This window comes from Podarcis muralis, chromosome 5, assembly GCF_964188315.1.
Source record: "Podarcis muralis chromosome 5, rPodMur119.hap1.1, whole genome shotgun sequence".
Lineage (NCBI taxonomy): Eukaryota > Metazoa > Chordata > Lepidosauria > Squamata > Lacertidae > Podarcis > Podarcis muralis.
The window spans coordinates 98,546,796-98,563,778 of record NC_135659.1 but is presented as its reverse complement, the minus strand read 5'-3'; the positions used below and the strand labels follow the sequence as shown (position 1 = coordinate 98,563,778).

At 47.0% G+C, this 16,983-nt stretch overlaps 1 protein-coding gene across 3 annotated transcripts in view; it reads right to left on the bottom strand.

The window, feature by feature from the left end:
* Positions 1 to 16,463, bottom strand: part of TPX2 (TPX2 microtubule nucleation factor) — a 29,813-nt gene extending 13,350 nt beyond the window's left edge. Inside the window, exons 1-6 of one of the 3 annotated variants that reach the window (XM_077929456.1) lie at positions 16,331 to 16,463; positions 7,209 to 7,349; positions 5,286 to 5,441; positions 4,040 to 4,166; positions 1,873 to 1,995; positions 675 to 805 (exon numbers count right to left, since the gene is read on the bottom strand). In XM_077929456.1, coding sequence (XP_077785582.1) covers positions 675 to 805; positions 1,873 to 1,995; positions 4,040 to 4,166; positions 5,286 to 5,441; positions 7,209 to 7,305 — 634 coding nt within the window. In that variant the 5' untranslated portion in view covers positions 7,306 to 7,349; positions 16,331 to 16,463. Of the gene's footprint in view, positions 1 to 674; positions 806 to 1,872; positions 1,996 to 4,039; positions 4,167 to 5,285; positions 5,442 to 7,208; positions 7,350 to 16,218 lie in introns of all 3 variants that reach the window. The other 2 variants (XM_077929455.1, XM_077929457.1) reach the window with 2 other exon arrangements.
* Positions 16,464 to 16,983: the final 520 nt, after the last annotated feature.

Here is a 16,983-nt window from a genome sequence, read left to right as displayed (position 1 = left end):
ATACCCAGTGCTGCTGGTTCCAGATTTTATTTTATATTATAGTGGTACCTCGATTTACGAACAGCCCTGTTTACGAACTATTTGGTTTATGAACTCCACAAAACTGTGAACTTTGCCTCGGTCTACGAATGGAAGCCGAACGGTGGAAGGGCACTGGCGGCGGGAGGCCTCATTAGGGAAAGCACGCCTCAGTTTAAGAACGGATTTGGTTTAAGAACGGACTTCAGGAATGGCTAAGTTCATAAACCGAGATAGTCATACCTCGGGTTACGAACGCTGCGGGCTGTGCGTTTTCGGGTTGCGGACCGCGCTGAACCCGGAAGTACTGGAACGGGTTACTTCTGGGTTTTGGTGCTCGCACAAAATGACATCACGTGCATGCGCAAAAGCAAGTCACGCACATGCACAGACGCAGCGCTGCGGGTTGCAAACATGTCTCCCGCACAGATCACGTTTGCTGTATGACTGTACCACTTATTGGTAAGCTGTCCTGAGAATACATACATTGAAGGAAAAGGCTGGAGGTAAGTCACTGTAAATCATTAATTTTAAAATAATTCTTTGGTGAGCTGCAATCCAAATCCAAACACTAAAGAAAAGCACCCACTTTATTAGTGCAATAGGTTGGCTGGGGTGGGAGGGGAGGAATCTTTGTAAGTTACTTTCAAGCTTACCCGGTCCGGCAATGGCCACTTTGAGGGAGTCCTCGTTTTTCCTGCGCAGCTCAGCCACCTCTTGCTGCAGCTGCTGCATTTTCTCTACCTCCAGGTCCTCAGTGGACTTGCCCTTGGATGAAATCCGTTTCCTGGAAAATAAAGACACAGATGCCTTTCAGAAAAGGGAGCAGTGCACAAGGCTGCAGCTGCCTGAAGGTCCTCAGCCTCAGGCCTACTACTTCTGACCCCTGCACAGCTTAGAAAGTTCCTTTAAATCAGAGGTGGGGAACCTGTGACCCTCCAGAGGTTGTTGGGATTCCAATTCCCATCAGCTGCAGGTAGTCTGGCCGATGGTCAGGAGAGAAGGGAGCCATAGCCCAGCAACACCTGGAGGGCCACCGATCTCCCCACACTGGCTTTTAAAATAACAGGAAGAGGCAAGATTCCAAGGGAATCACATTCTGTGCCCATCACAACACCCAATGCTTGGGCAAAATCACAACACAGATCAGAGCACTGTGGAATGCTATCCCAAGGGAGCTTCGACTGGCACCTTCATAATACACCTTTAGATGCCAGGCAAAAATAATGTTCCCCTTCAACCAGACTTTGAGCTGATTAACATCTTATACCTTTTAGATGTGTTTGTGGGAGGGAAGATTATTGGTTTGTGCAATTTTTTTTGTTTTTGTCTGTATTTCGTATTTTTATATTGTATTTTTATGTTGTGAACCACCCAGATATCTATAGATGAAGGATGGTATACACATTTAATAAAAAATAAAAGTCCAAACATGAAGCCAACATTTTTGTACAGCTTTCCTTGCATCAATGAGGCCTGTGCAGGGCATGTTTCTGGTGGATTTGGGCTCAGTTCAGACGTCTCTTAAACACCCCAAGTTTGGGGTTGTATCCAATGAAGTCATCTGGTTACTACACCAGTTTCCACCTGTGCAACAGGACTTCCTCTCCTTGTGCCTGCCAAATCTGTTCCAGAAAGTTGGGTGAACCCATGGAACAGATGGGGGGGGCACAGGGAGAGGCTGTCCCATTGTACTGGAGGAAATTATTGCGGACAACTTTGTTGGATAAAACTTTCTTGGCACTTGAAGAGGGCTTGAAATAAGATGGCACAGCGTCCACCAGCCAATTCAAACACCATAGCAAGCCACTCCTTTGTGCCTCCCCTTGCTCAACCCACCAGGCCTACACTTACTGTTTCTTTACAGGTGGCGGCAGCTGTTCATTGGTGGCCAAGGCGGCACATCTCTTGGCATGCATTTTGGCAGCGCACTTGCGCTGAGCGCTCTTCTGCCGTTCCAAGAGCTGCTTTGACACCCTACAGGGGAGGAAAAGGGAAAAGCCAGATGACTGTAAAGGAACGGGGTGGAATGAGATGAAGAGACACAGCCTCAAAGCTTACAAGTTTCAGCTACTGCTATAATATGGAGCCATTCCAAAACAAGAGGAAAAAAGAGGGGATTAATTCAAATTAGGACTCTTGCATATTTTACATGGGATGAGCATCATGTGCTCTTGCACCTAGCACATAGTCTGCTTGGGGTACGGAGGCTGCAGTTGGAGGCACCAGAAGCGGTTATCCAGGAAATAGCTCAAGGTCCCCCCATTTCCCAATGTTTGCAACATGCGATATTTTATCCATTTGGCTTTGGACAAGGCACAAATACAAGATGGGTGACACCTGGCTTGAGAGCAGTACATGTGAAAAGGATCTAGGAGTCTTGGTTGACCACAAACTTGACATGAGCCAACAGTGTGACGCGGCAGCTAAAAAAGCCAATGCAGTTCTGGGCTGCATCAATAGGAGTATAGCATCTAGATCAAGGGAAGTAATAGTGCCACTGTATTCTGCTCTGGTCAGACCTCACCTGGAGTACTGTGTCCAGTTCTGGGCACCACAGTTCAAGAAGGACACTGACAAACTGGAACGTGTCCAGAGGAGGGCAACCAAAATGGTCAAAGGCCTGGAAATGATGCCTTATGAGGAACGGCTAAGGGAGCTGGGCATGTTTAGCCTGGAGAAGAGGAGATTAAGGCACCCCTTATGATAGCCATGTTCAAATATATAAAAGGATGTCATATAGAGGAGGGAGAAAGGTTGTTTTCTGCTGCTCCAGAGAAGCGGACACGGAGCAATGGATCCAAACTACAAGAAAGAAGATTCCACCTAAACATTAGGAAGAACTTCCTGACAGTAAGAGCTGTTCGACAGTGGAATTTGCTGCCAAGGAGTGTGGTGGAGTCTCCTTCTTTGGAGGTCTTTAAGCAGAGGCTTGACAACCATATGTCAGGAGTGCTCTGATGGTGTTTCCTGCTTGGCAGGGGGTTGGACTCAATGGCCCTTGTGGTCTCTTCCAACTCTATGATTCTAAGTATTGTTTTATGCAGCATTTCGAACATGGTCATGCTGATAACAGACTCATTTATGTAGAGCATCTGCTGAGAAATTGAAGCATCTTTTCACAAGAAGGCATCTAATCTGCCTTCCCTCCTCAACCACTGATCCAGATCCTCCCTCCCATGATGACTTTTGACAGTTATTGGGAGGAAATCTGGCTGGCGTCCCTCCTCAAGCTTTTAGTACTAGATCCTGGAAAGATGCAAGCCCACAAAACACACTTGCTCGTTTATGTTGAGGCCGTTTGTCATGTTCTCAAGGACAACCTGATTTCAGAATTAGATCACAATATACCATATTTTTCGCTCTATAAGACGCACTTTCCCCCTCCTAAATAGTAAGGGGAAATGTGTGCGCATCTTATGGAGTGAATGCAGGCGGGAGGCTCTGCTCAGCGCTCCCTTTAAAGAGCCGCGTGGAGCGTGCGTGCAGCTCTTGGGGGCTTTTCCCGAGGAGGGAGAAGGGCTGCCCTGCAATCCCACTTGCTGTCCTGGCTTATGGGATTCAGATTTTTTCTCTCCTTGTTTTCCTCTTCCAAAAACTAGGTGCGTCTTATGGTCTGGTGCGCCTTATAGATCGAAAAATGCGGTAATAGCCATGTTGGAGATTCTTGGCAGCCATGAGGACTAGAAACTTATTATTTTATGAATTCATTATACTGGCCTCTCTGAGAAGAAGCCCACTGAAGGGGCACTGTGGCAGGAAGGGTTGTGCATCAGCTTTAATCCCACATTCAGATCACTTTGCAGCTTCCCATAACTGCAGACCCGGAAGTTAGCTTAAGAGCAACGAAAGGAGAAGGAGAGTCCTAGGCCAGCTGGAAAAGCTCAGCAGGCCATTTCTTGAGAAAATAGAGAGAAGCACTTGTGGGAGGATCAAGATGTTAGGTAACCATGGTCTTACAAGCTGTGTCAACACCAAGTCCCAGGGGAAAGTTGACCCACTTGGAGATTAGAATGCTTACCTTCCTGGGGCCCTTGCAGGGGCAGCTACTGCCTCATTTGATGCACTGCGCCACTGTGCCATGGATCCAACCACATTTGGTGGCACCCTGTTAGCCAGTCCCATCTCATTTTCATTGTGATTCTCAGCTAAGGCAAATAAGAAACACGAGCTATAAATATATTCCTCAAAATTTATATGCCCCTTCTTCCTCTCCAAGGGCTCAAAGCCAGCTAATAGCTTATACAACATTCACAAAAAGACCCCAATAGCTATCCATAAAAACCCTTACAGTGCCCCCTTCCGACACTCCCCAGGAAAAGCCTGCTACAGGATAGGATACTACCACCAGATGCACAGAGGCTTGAGTCTGTCATCGGCAAGTGAGGTTGTGAGGGAAGGAGCTTTAAAAACTTCACAGCTTTGAACTATCAGCACAGAAGAAAAACAAATGAGCAGGAAATAGATCTTTTGCTAGCTTCAGCAGTAAACAGCTTGCCTGTGTATTTGAGGTTGTAGTTCATCTTTCCACTCTATATTTGGGACCCTGCGTTATCCTTCCACAGCTCCATAGCTTGATGCATCCAGCATGGCCAATAAAGCACCCTCAGAGGGATACGTAAACCTTAGCTTAGCCCCACTGAGACCTGAATTAGGACTTGTGCTTTTTAATTTACTTAGAAGTTATCCCGAGTCAGTGGCAAGTTAAGGCGGTAGCCTTGTTTGTAGCTAGTATCAAATTATTCGGAATGGTGAAAAGCCGAGTGGACTGCAATGAATTCTGCTGGTTGACTGACAGAACCCAAAGAGTGCTCACTAATGGTTCCTCAACATCCTGGGAAAAAGTGACACGTTGGGTACTGCACTCACAGGATTCTGTCCTGAGCCTGGCATTGTTCAACATCTTTATAAAGGACTTGGATGGAGGAATTGAGGGGACGCTCATCAAATCTGCAGATGACACCAAACTTGGAAGGGTAGCTAATGCCGCAGAAAATTGAGTCAAGATTCAAGGCAGCCCTAACAGATTGGAGAACAGGGCCAAAACCAACAAAAGGAATTTCAATAGGGACAAGTGTAAGGTTCAACCCTTAGGCGGGAATAATCAGATGCACATTTGTGTGTCAGGCATTCAGGTCTTGACACTGCCAGAGAAAGCCAAGCCTCACATGAGCAAGTTCACAGGCCATCAATGGACTAGGTCCATATACCCTTCTATTACCATTGTAAGTTTACAAGAACTTGCTGTCCTGAGCTGAACAACTTACTGGATTTCACCATTGGAGAGACAATGGCACGTGGAATGTTAGCCCTTGATGCTGAGGATTTCTGCAGGATGCCGGCTGGCATGTCTGAACTTGGAGTTCTCAGATGACTGGCTGGCATATCTGAACTTGGAGTGCTCAGAAGACCAGCTCTGAGATCTGGAAGAACCAACAACCACCTGGTTAAATTCAATGTACCTCCCAATGCTGCTTGGCAGGCTAATTGCCATCTCCACTGCCAGCTGTGGCCGTTATGGCCCTTCCTCTCCCAGTCCAAGGGCCAGGCAAACACAGAGAAGACCTCAGGTGCCCCGTTCCTTTCCCACATTTGGGGGAAATGGAGCAAAACACAGCTTAGAGAAGAGAAAAAAAGTGCCAGCTAGACTCAAGAGCAGTCGCGTTTGCTAGTCCAGCTTTTGACAAGAGGATAGATTAATCTTCTATCACCTTGACTCAAAATTCTCAAAGCTCAAAATTACCCGATGTAGTGTGGTAGAAACTTGAGGCTACTGTTTCCCGCCCCCTGCCCACTTTCCTAAAGTTGGCTGAAAACATATCGCAGCACAACAAAAAACTTGGACCCTGCAGATCCCGTGTACATTGTTAGAACATACTGCAGGTTCACAGCATTTGGGAAGTGAATGTTCAAGGAAGCAACTGCAGATCTCTCAAGAGGTTTTTGGTTCGTCATATCCTTCCACTACAGAGAGGAAGATGTGTGGAATCACAAAAGCCACATTCGAGGCAGAAGATCACAACTGGATCTCTCTACATGTTTTTGTAAACATAAAACAAGCGAAGAGAACTCATTTACTCTCCAAAGGGTCCCTGCAAGGCTAATTATAGCTTCTGAGGCAGGACAAACTTAGGCTGGGGGGGAAACAGTTAAACACCCACCCACCTTGGCACCACTCTGAAAACATTTGTAGGTTCCTGTTTGTTTGGAAAAGGCTCTTGCTCTCATACAGATTAATAAAGATCAGATGATGATCTGCCAGATCACATGCGGTCCTGAGAATCTCTTAGAGCCACATTTCTAGTCTTCTCTTTATTCACATGAAAACTCCATCATCCTTAACACTGGTCTGCATCCTAGCACTTCCATCAAAAACATGACAGTGTGGAAAAGTTTCCAAGATGAACTCAAGCAACTCCCTGATTATGTCTGTATCTGTCCAGAAATCAGTGTGCCAATACTGGTAACCCTATTTGGCTGACAGCACTGGCAATAATCTCTGTTCTCCAAAGCTTGTATTTCACCACCTTAAAATAATTCAGGAAGGCCAGGCAATTCTTTTTATTCTAATCTGCTTCCAACCAAGCAGAAGGACAAGTGTGGTGTATTTAAGGGCTCTTGGAATATTAAGCCATCCCAACTTGGGGTAGCCTACAGCATATTCTGCGTTGGCCTCTCCTCTCTCTTACGTTGCTTCTCTCAGCTCATATAGCCCCTAGCTGGCCCCTCTTCTCTTTCAGACAACCCTATGCATCTTTAACCATTGCCAAGTCCAACAAGGGTCTCCTCAGCAGTTGTGGGTTGCTTTGCCCAACACCTGCACGTGGAAGAAAGTTGTTGACAATATAGGCAGCCCTCTTCCATGCTCCTTTTGATACAACGGTGGCAGAGAGAGTAGAGGGTTGGTTTTCTAGTGCTGTTTCATCACTTCCTGTACAATGAGCATAAGATGTCTGCAGCCCTCCAGATGTTGTTGGACTACAGCTCCCGCCATCCTTGACCTCTGGGCCATGCAGTCTGTGGATTATGGGGGTTGGAGTCTTACAGCATCCTATACTGGCTGTACACCACAGTTTATGCTAACAAACACCTCCTCAAGCCTGTGAAATCCCCTAGCCAAAAAAGTGACAAGCCCCTGCTCACCAGGACCAGTTTTTCATCCCAACTTGGCAGAATATGCAGATACTCACCAAACCAGGCATCAATGCCAGTTGTTTCACCATCTTTAATGTTCTTAAAGTCAATGTATTCATTGGGGACATCAAAGGAATACCGTTCCTCAGACATTTTGCTGGAGCAAAGCCTTTTTCCAGCAATCTTGGAGCAAACCCCTGAGAATCAAGAAATATACAGCGCTATTAGCATGGCGAGTAACTTACAAATGATATCTTTTTCAGCCTCTCAAAGCTATGGTCAGTCTATTTCTGCTTTTATAGATTGAAAGCTACAGTCACAAGCCACCCATGTTTAAATCTAACCAATGACCCAAGGTTGAACTGGGACTGCAACCTTGCCACCATCCCAGGTCTAGGTACAATGACTATCAGCTAGAGGACACTACAACCCAAAGCAATGCAAGATAGAAGACCAAGAAAGAAGGTTAAGCCTCAAAGTACTTCAACATTGCACAACAAGGAATTCATCACTTTAGAGAAGAAACACAGGTGCTCACCCTGACCTTCAGCCAGCGTTTAAAATTCACCAGGCACATTTTGGCACCACGCTATTGGCCACTTAAGACCAAGTGAAGATGCCCAGGTGCCAGGATGGCACCTGACATCTCTACCATCTGGTGGTGAATGCTTGGGGATCCTGTAGAATTCTATCCATGATATTTTATCTGCACAATCAGAACAAACTTCAGGTGTTGTATTGAAAAATATGACTTTCAAGCCATCTGGCCCCAAAATGGCAACTATTGACATTCCATTTTGGCGCCTGTAACCCTGGTTTAAGGAGCCATTTGTGCTTTCAGCAAGCCACATTCCGCAAAACCTGTTTCTACAGACTTAAAAGAACCAGCCTGGCCTCACAATTGACGCCGCCATGGTTGCTTCTGGCCTCACATCCAACATTGCAACATTTTGAGGGCCTTCCCAAAGCTTAATTGATTGCAATGTACTAAGATCACCCAGAGAATGATACTGCAGGAAGAGACCCAGCTTGAGTTAGAAGGAGCAAAGGGGATTATAGGTGTCAGCGGAGACAGAATCAAGGAGCCAAGAAAAGGACAGGATTTTCTAGCCTAGGAACTTGAGATGTTTTTCAGACCACACCTGGTGCAAAGCAAGCCAAGAAAGGGGCCCTGAAACTCAAGTTACTCAGATTGCTCCATAGTTGTGGCCTTGCTGCAGATAGGCTGGTTTAATGGGTTAACGTTGTGCTTGTGCAGAGCACCCTTTCTACAACTACAAGGGCAACTTCCATGTTAAGGGGCAGGGCTTCCTAGAATCATAAACCTGGCGCATATTTTTATGCAGCATCCTAGGTTTGCGAACATGCATTAACATATCCAGTACATCCATCCGTGCCATGTTGCCCCACCTTATTAGCAACCTTCCACAAAAGCAACTGGCTTTTGCTAAGCCAAACGGCTTCAAGTTTATCCAAAGGAAGACTTTGCATGCATGGCCTCTTCAGTCAGCTGAGGCCTAGGGCAGGATTACTGCTGGTTTATGTGCTTTTAGAAAAGCTGGCTACACTCACATGCGGGAAGGGTGCCCAGATATAAATTACAGCACCATTAGCAGGTGCCACCCTAATTTATAACCCTTGGCCTTCCCTTGCCAAGGCATGGAAAGCTGCCACATTGAAATGTAGACAAGAGGTCTCCAAGCACGGACCGGCTGAGAGACAGGGCAGAAAGGGTCCTGCGACAAGACTAAGGTGGTCTCCAAGATTAGGGAAAAGTTGGTACAAGAGATCAAAATGCCCCAGAGGAGGAATGGATGGAGGGAAGAAAGTGACAGCCCCAAAGGAGAGTTGAGAGAGCTCCAAAGCCTGGCTGGAATTAGATCCCTTCTTAGCCCCCTTAATCAGGATCAAGTTTCTGTCAACACTAACAACTTAAAAAAAATATTGAAGTGCGTCATTGACGTTCTTTTCGCCCACACGACCCAACAAGTTGAGCTGCCAAGCAGGAGGAGCAGGAATCACATTTCAGAAATGGTTGGCTCCAATGCTAGCCCACTGCTCCCTCAGCCCCTCATTCTGCAAGAGTGACAACGGCCATTTCATTAGCAGGAGCTGGGGAGGCAGCTGGAGCCAGAGAAACACATTCACAGGGGAGCTGTGGTGTGCTTGAGGCCCTTGTAGGGAATCCCCCTCTGGAAGGGTCCGGTTTCCAGGGCATTTCCAGAGCAGGAGGGAAAGGTAGGTCGACCATGCGAGGCAGCGTTAAGCAATGGTCTGGCCACTGGAGGAAGCCATAAGCTCAACCTCCTCGGATATCAGCGGTGGGCTGCAATTTGGGTTGTACTACAGCCACCAATTTGGGTGGACAGGACTGCACTATTGAGAAGCGAGCCTTTCACCTTTGCACAGTGGCTAAGGCAAAGCGAATTGTTATAATCTGCAGGACAAAAAAAGATCCAATACACAATTTCCCCAAAACTCATCCTGCTGTTTTCAGCTCAAGCCATCCATCCAAACTGGAAGCAATGGTACATTCTCATCTCTAATAAGATCTGCTGCCAGAAGATTGTCAAAGATTGCATTGAGTAGAAAGACCTCCACCCTCATTTAAGGAAAGAAGGAAAAATACAGATCTTGCAGGGAACACGTGTGCCTTGTTTTCTTTAACAGCCCATAACTGAATATGCCCTTCCAAATAGATCTGCTAGCATTAGACATCAATACACAAGCATTCTTATTAAAAAGCTGATGGACCTGGACCTTTCCCCTACCATCTGCGATTGGATTAAAGACTTTCTGAGGGATCGCACACAAATAGTGAGAATTGGGCCAGTTACCTCTCTGAAGCTCAGCACTGGCACCCCACAGGCATGCCTGCTGAATCCCTACCTGTACTCGTTGTGTACATATGACTACATTTCCTCTGATCCATCCACTGCAGTTATAAAGTTTGCAGGTGATACCACCATAATGGGTCTAAATGACAAGCACACAGAGCACGAACAAGACTGAGTGTATGGGGGGGGGGGGGGCTCGTTTAATTTCACTGCACACAGGTGGTGTAGCGACAATATAGGTTTGATGTATGGAAGTGAGAGCTGGACCATAAAGAAGGCTGATCGCCGAAGAATGAATGCTTTTGAATTCTGGTGCTGGAGGAGACTCTTGAGAGTCCCATGGACTGCAAGAAGATCAAACCTATCCATTCTGAAGGAAATCAGCCCTGAGTGCTCACTGGAAGGACAGATCCTGAAGCTGAGGCTCCAAGACTTTGGCCACCTCATGAGAAGAGAAGACTCCCTGGGAAAGACCTTGATGTTGGGAAAGATGGAGGGCACAAGGAGAAGGGGACGACAGAGGACGAGATGGTTGGATGGTGTTCTCGAAACTACAAGCATGAGTTTGACCAAACTGCGGGAGACAGTGAAGACAGGCGTGCCTGGCGTGCTCTGATCCATGGGGTCACGAAGAGTCGGACATGACTAAACAGCAACAACAACAATTTATTTATTATTGTAATAATAGGCCTCTGAGAAGCAACCCTTCGTATTAGAAGAAGCCTCACTGGAACACAGGAAGCTGTCTTATTCCATGTTACACCATTGGTCCACTGACTGCCATCAACTCTTCAGGCTGAGGAATTTCCAAGCCCCACCTAGGAATATCTTGAGATTAATCCGGGGCCTTCTGCATGGAAAGCATGTGCACAGGTTAGAAAGCAAGTAGCCATTTAGATGCCTGAACAGCAACAGAACAGAGGAGCAGCTCTACTGGACTAAATGTTTCTAGAAATCACACAAGTAGGGCACTAAACCTACTGCTCCCACCCGATTATCCTCTCCTAAGTACACAGGATTCAGATGCTTTTGCACATCTGCTGTTCACTGCATTAGGGCTTGTGAGGAAGAATATTCTGGGAGATGGTGCCTCCCACAGCCAATTTACCAGATAAGCCTGCCTCTCTGCCACCTTACACCATTACTTGCTTGGTACAGGGGTACTCAATAGGCTTTACTAGTGAAGTTCAGCAAGGCTATGGATTGCAGGCTTTTTTTAGCACTTATCTCAACTCTTTCATCACAGGGCAGGGCTGTGTCACTTTCTGCACCTCTGCAGAAAAGGTCAACCAGCAGCATGGAGGGCATAGCATGCCTTTTTCCAGCTAGGCACCACAACAGCCACACTTAATCACATCCAACCTTGGGCATAATCTATTCTTTACTGATACTACACAGCTTCGGCCTTTTCATCAGGAGAGTAAGAACAATCCCTGCTAGACAAGCAGAGGCTGTGAAGCCACAGAGAAATGTGGATTACACCCAAGGATAGAAGCCATTACGTTCTGCCCACTCCTCCACCGCCGCCACCTAATCATGCAGATCTTTTTGCTTCCAAGCTCAGGCACTTCTGAGAAACTATTGTGCAAGACCAGGCTGGAGGACATGAGCAACTCATGCTACAAACAGAACAAGCTGGCACAGGTGCTGCGCTGACCACTTGCCCCATTGACCATATCCCCAGCTAACTTGCAGGCCTCTTGTGCCCAAGGGCTCACATTCCTTCACTACAGTAACACTTACAGATGTTCAAGGCTTCCATTACACTAAGGAAATCCCAGGACAAATCAAGGTTTCAGGCAGAGCAGCTGAAGTATTTTAGGGTCTCAGCATCAGCAAAGGATGACTGCCTGGTAAGTCCCACCCCAAACTTACTCATGTAAGTAAGGTTGCTCATGCCATAGGTACCTATTTCCTTACAGCGCAGTCCTCATGTTAGAAAACTAATTCCCAGGTACCCAGGAGGGGCAGGTAATGTCTTTACTAGTAAGTATGCCATTTGTAGGGGGACGCGGGTGGCGCTGTGGGTAAAAGCCTCAGCGCCTAGGGCTTGCCGATCGAAAGGTCGGCGGTTCGAATCCCCGCGGCGGGGTGCACTCCCGCTGCTCGGTCCCAGCGCCTGCCAACCTAGCAGTTCGAAAGCACCCCCGGGTGCAAGTAGATAAATAGGGACCGCTTACTGGCGGGAAGGTAAACGGTGTTTCCGTGTGCTGCGCTGGCTCGCCAGATGCAGCTTTGTCACGCTGGCCACGTGACCTGGAAGTGTCTCCGGATAGCGCTGGCCCCCGGCCTCTTGAGTGAGATGGGCGCACAACCCCCGAGTCTGTCAAGACTGGCCCGTACAGGCAGGGGTACCTTTACCTTTACCTATGCCATTTGTAAATGCATTTTTGTTTTTATGCTTTCAACTCCACACATGCAAGACACAGAAATTCTGTTTTACACTTTGAGGAATTTTTGGAGTTTAACTTCTATGCACTGCCCATTTAAACTGGACCTTATATGTCAAACACAAAAAATGCATTAGGAATCTCAGCACATGGAATGGTAATGTTTGTTATATTAATAGGGCACAGGTTCTGCAGTTTCTATTCAGGTCACTTCAAATCTGCCCATAAATGGAAACTGCAGCGCTGAGCCCTAATTATCTTTTTCTCCCACCCCACCCCACCTTCAGCTAGCAAAAAATAAGTTGAAAATAGAAGCCAATGACCCCATGATAACAAAGAAAGGTGACTATATTATTTGGGATTAGGAACAGTATGAAAAATCAACATTCTAATGTGGAAGCAGGAAATGTGTCAAGCAGCAGCTTAAAGTGAACAACCCTATGTTATTATTCTATGATACAATTAGCATCTTCTCTCAGAATGAGCCCATTTCTAATGTTTCTATGTTGTAAAGAAAAAAACCTTGTTATTCTCTTCCCCCACAAGTATTTCCCCCCAACTATCCTTCACCATTTCTGGTGGAATTTACGGATGCAGACCATGTACCCTGCTGGTACCAGTGTCAGAGTTGTTCCAACTGTTTCTGGGTGCTCTGCAAGGTCACAACCTGACTCAGCTCCTGGTACAGAGCTCTGGGGCCTAACAAACATGTGGGAGGCCCTGCACTTTAAGGCCAAGATGCAAACCGTAATGTGCCAGCCAGGAAGTCTTGGTGGATCTGCAATGTTATCCCCATGCTAATTCTGCTTATCCATCATGCTTGATGTTGCAACAGACTCATTTGTGGAACAGGGAGAGTCAAGTGAGAGAGATAAAAGCTGTGCCAGTATTTCCCAGACTTCTTATGCCCCTCCACCCTAGCTAGAGATCCGTGTCTCCCTTCCCAGCAACCCAAAAATAAATGCCCCTGACATCGTATGCCCTGTAATTCAGGCCCCACAAGCTCTAGGAGACATCAAGATGGGACAAGTTAAAAATAGGTGTTAAAGGGACAGCAGGGGATTTGGGGCTGATGTGCTAGACTTGGTGCAAAGGGGAACCAGAAAGCCTCTTAAGACACCCAAAATCTCCTGCTTAATACCAGGCCAGCTTTTGCCTAGGCGCCCTAAGTTTAGATTTGTCATAGTGCCTGAGAAAGGAAGGCATGGGTGGGGGGAGAATCGTTAGACCAATGAAATCCCCCCCTAACCAACACGCTGGAGCTGGAAATGGGCTGGTTATTTTGAGACCTAGCATTCCTTCCAGTTGTGTGCTCTTATTTTCTTCCTATTATCTGAAATGGCTAGAACCGTGTTTTTAACTGGATGCATATTATTTAGTGATCAAAAAGCTCTCCATTTTTAACTTGTTCTCCACTCTATGAGCTATGAGTTAGGGCAGGCTATAATACCTAACTTGTATCACCACAACACAAAACTAGGAGAGTGTAACACAGAGCAAGTACACAGGCCTTACTCTGCAACTGAGCAAAAAAAGCACACTGGAAAGAGCAAGAATTTTAAGTATTCCAAAACCTCCTGGCAATTGGCCTTGAATGTTCTGTTAATATGCATCATGCACCAGGGCATTGGTGGCATTCCAAAAATTTGTATCTACTCATTGCTTTGGCGCTGTTGTACAGGGAACCTAATGATTAATAATCCATTATCTGCCTGGTGTTTCTCTCTTAAACAGAAAGCAACTAAACCATCACTGTCTCTATCAGAACCATTGGAAATAAAGAACTTGCAGAATACCTCACCTCATCTAAAGCAAACTTGCCTTCTGAATGCAAGAACAGCTCTGCTAGCAGATTAAAGGGTCATCTATCTAGTGTCAAAATCACTAGTATCCGTTTCAGTCAACAGTCAGCCACATTCCTCTAAGAAGCCCAGAACGCCACTTGTCTCAACACTTGGCTTTGCAGCCAGCACTTTTTCCATCCTGCTGGGTGAGTGGGTTTAAAAGAGAGAGAGGAACCCATATAAACCTGTCTAGATGTTATGATCTGAAGGGAGGTCCTGCTGGAAGCTTTGCTGCCTTATGAAGCTCTATAAGCAGGAATGTGTGAGGGGGCCTTCTTTGTGTTGGCCCCTATATATGGGTCATACATGACACCACCAGATCAAGACATAAAGATGAGATGAGACTATGCATTCTGTTTAACAGTTACTTATACTGAACTGTATGTAAATAATACTTGGACCACATGATAAAGGATGGGTGGAACATAGTGTTGTATCCCACCCCCAATCTGCAAGCGGTGTGAGATTGCAGGGGTTCCTGGCACTAACTCAAGGTTTGTGTTTCTTTTTGGAACGAGATACAGGTGAACATTTTAGGTGCATTCAATTGACATGCAATCGCAGACATCCAGGTCCTTTTAGACCTGGAAGAGGGCATTAAGGGGGGGGGGGGAGGCAGAACAGGGCATGCTTATGTGGGGGCTGGGAACAGAACTTTCACACGAAATGGTTGCTGCCTGTACAGCAGAGACGGTGCTGCCTTTATGGTACATGGTTTATTTACACATATATACAACCCGAGCCTACAATGGAGCGGTTCACAGCATTAACACCCTAAAAGGAAATCAGGCCTGTCTGTCCGCCTCTCTCCGTAACTTTCCAGCCTTAAGCTTTTGCATCCAGCAAGTAGCTCAAGTCACTCAACTCTGGCCTCTTGTTCACCACCCCTTCCTCTCTTCCGCCCCCCAACCTTATACTGTATACAATGGTGGTTGCCATACATCCAGAATTTCACGGACATACAGAGAATACAGCAGTTGGAAGCTGCGTCTGGTCGGAAAACGGCAAAACATCTGGGGAAATCATGACATATGGCAACCCCCATCGGCAGTGTCACTTTTGCCTATTTCCCTCAAAAATAGCTCAAAAACCATTTTGTTGTTGTTGTTTTTTGCAATTTTGCCAAAAAAAGCTGAGCAACTTTATATAGATTTTAAGAAGCTGAACTTCTGCGCCCGGATTTTCAGTTTTTGAAATATGGCAGCCTTACGTAATGTCTCTCATCAAATGTAACTGATCTGTAGAATAGGCTCTACAACCTGAAAAAGGAGAGAATGCCCATATTTTTTGCAACCTAAAAGAAAAAATTTAATAAAATTTTTTTTTAAAAAATAAACCCCAAAACAACCCACCCTCTGGTCTCTTGTCTTTTTAATGTATTTTTCATCTTTTTAAATATTTTGTTGGAAGACCCCAGAGTGGTTGGGGAAACCCAGCCAGATGGGTGGGGTATGCATGCATGTATGTATGTATGTATGTATAAATAAATAAATAAATAAAATAATAATAATAAATAATAACAATAAATAACAAATAATAATAATAATAATAATAATAATAATAATAATAATAATAATAATAATAATAATAATAATAATAATATTGTCTTTGGCGGTTGAGGGAGGGAGGAGGCCCTGAGCCACTCCCCAGGCTATAGGGCCCATTTCCACCCCCAGAATCCCCACAATAGGAAGCTGCCCAAGGGAGACTCAGACTCGCGAGCTCGAACGAGTCTCCCCCGACTGGAAGCGGCTCTCCGGGGCTTCGGACACGGCGCCCTCTTCCACCGGGAAGCCCAGCGGGGGGAGACTGGCGCGGAAGCGAGCCGCCGAGGCCAATTCAAATAGGGAAACAAAGGCGGGCGGGCGGGGGGAACCAAACCGACAGACCCAGGACAGTACCGGAGGGGTCGGGGCTGGGGAGGGGCTTCCCCTCAGGGCCCTGAAATTCGGACTCAGCACCTTCAGAACCCACGGAACTACCTGCGGTTTTTACCTCAGGTGAGCGGGATGGGCGGACCGCAGGGAAAGCAGCCGCTCTCCCGAATCTTTTTTTTTTCCCCTCCCGTCTCTTTCCTCTGGCCACTCCCGGTTCTCGCCTCCCGTACCTCGGAACCGCCGGGGCCTCGTCTCGCCGTCGCCTCAGCGCCCTCCGCCGTTACCGCCGTTTAAATATTTCAAACTTCGGCCTCCCTTCCGAACTGGCCAATCGCCGCCCGCCTCAGGGTCCCCGTGGCGCGCTGATTGGGGCAGAGGGCGGAACTGACGGGCGGGAGGGCGGGGAGAAGGGGAAAAAACAACAAGTCCCGGATGGCGTTGGGACTCGGGTGCCCCGCCCCTCTCGCCGGCCTCCTCGAGGGCGCGCTCGCCCCATCGTCCTTCGCGGCTCCAGGCCGCGCGGCCTCCTGGGAAACGTAGTTCGGCAAGAGGGGCATGGACTAAAGGCAAGCCGAGGAGGAGGGCACCGAATGAACTACGAGTCCCAGCAAGGGTAGCGCGGGGGAATAAATAAAAAGCAAACGCGCCTCCGTGCGTTTTAAGTGGTCGGTCCTGAGGGTGAATTAGATGGAGGTGGCTAGTCCTCAAGGATTTCAAAAAGAGGCCTGAAGGACTGGGGTGCCCTCCAGATGTTTTTGACCCCCAGTCATCCCCAACAATTGGCAGTTGCATCCTGTATCCTCCCAGTAGCCAATCAGGTGCCCAGAAAGAAAGCTTGCTCTTTGGCCCCCAAGCACATGGCAGATGCAGGTAGACTGCCTCT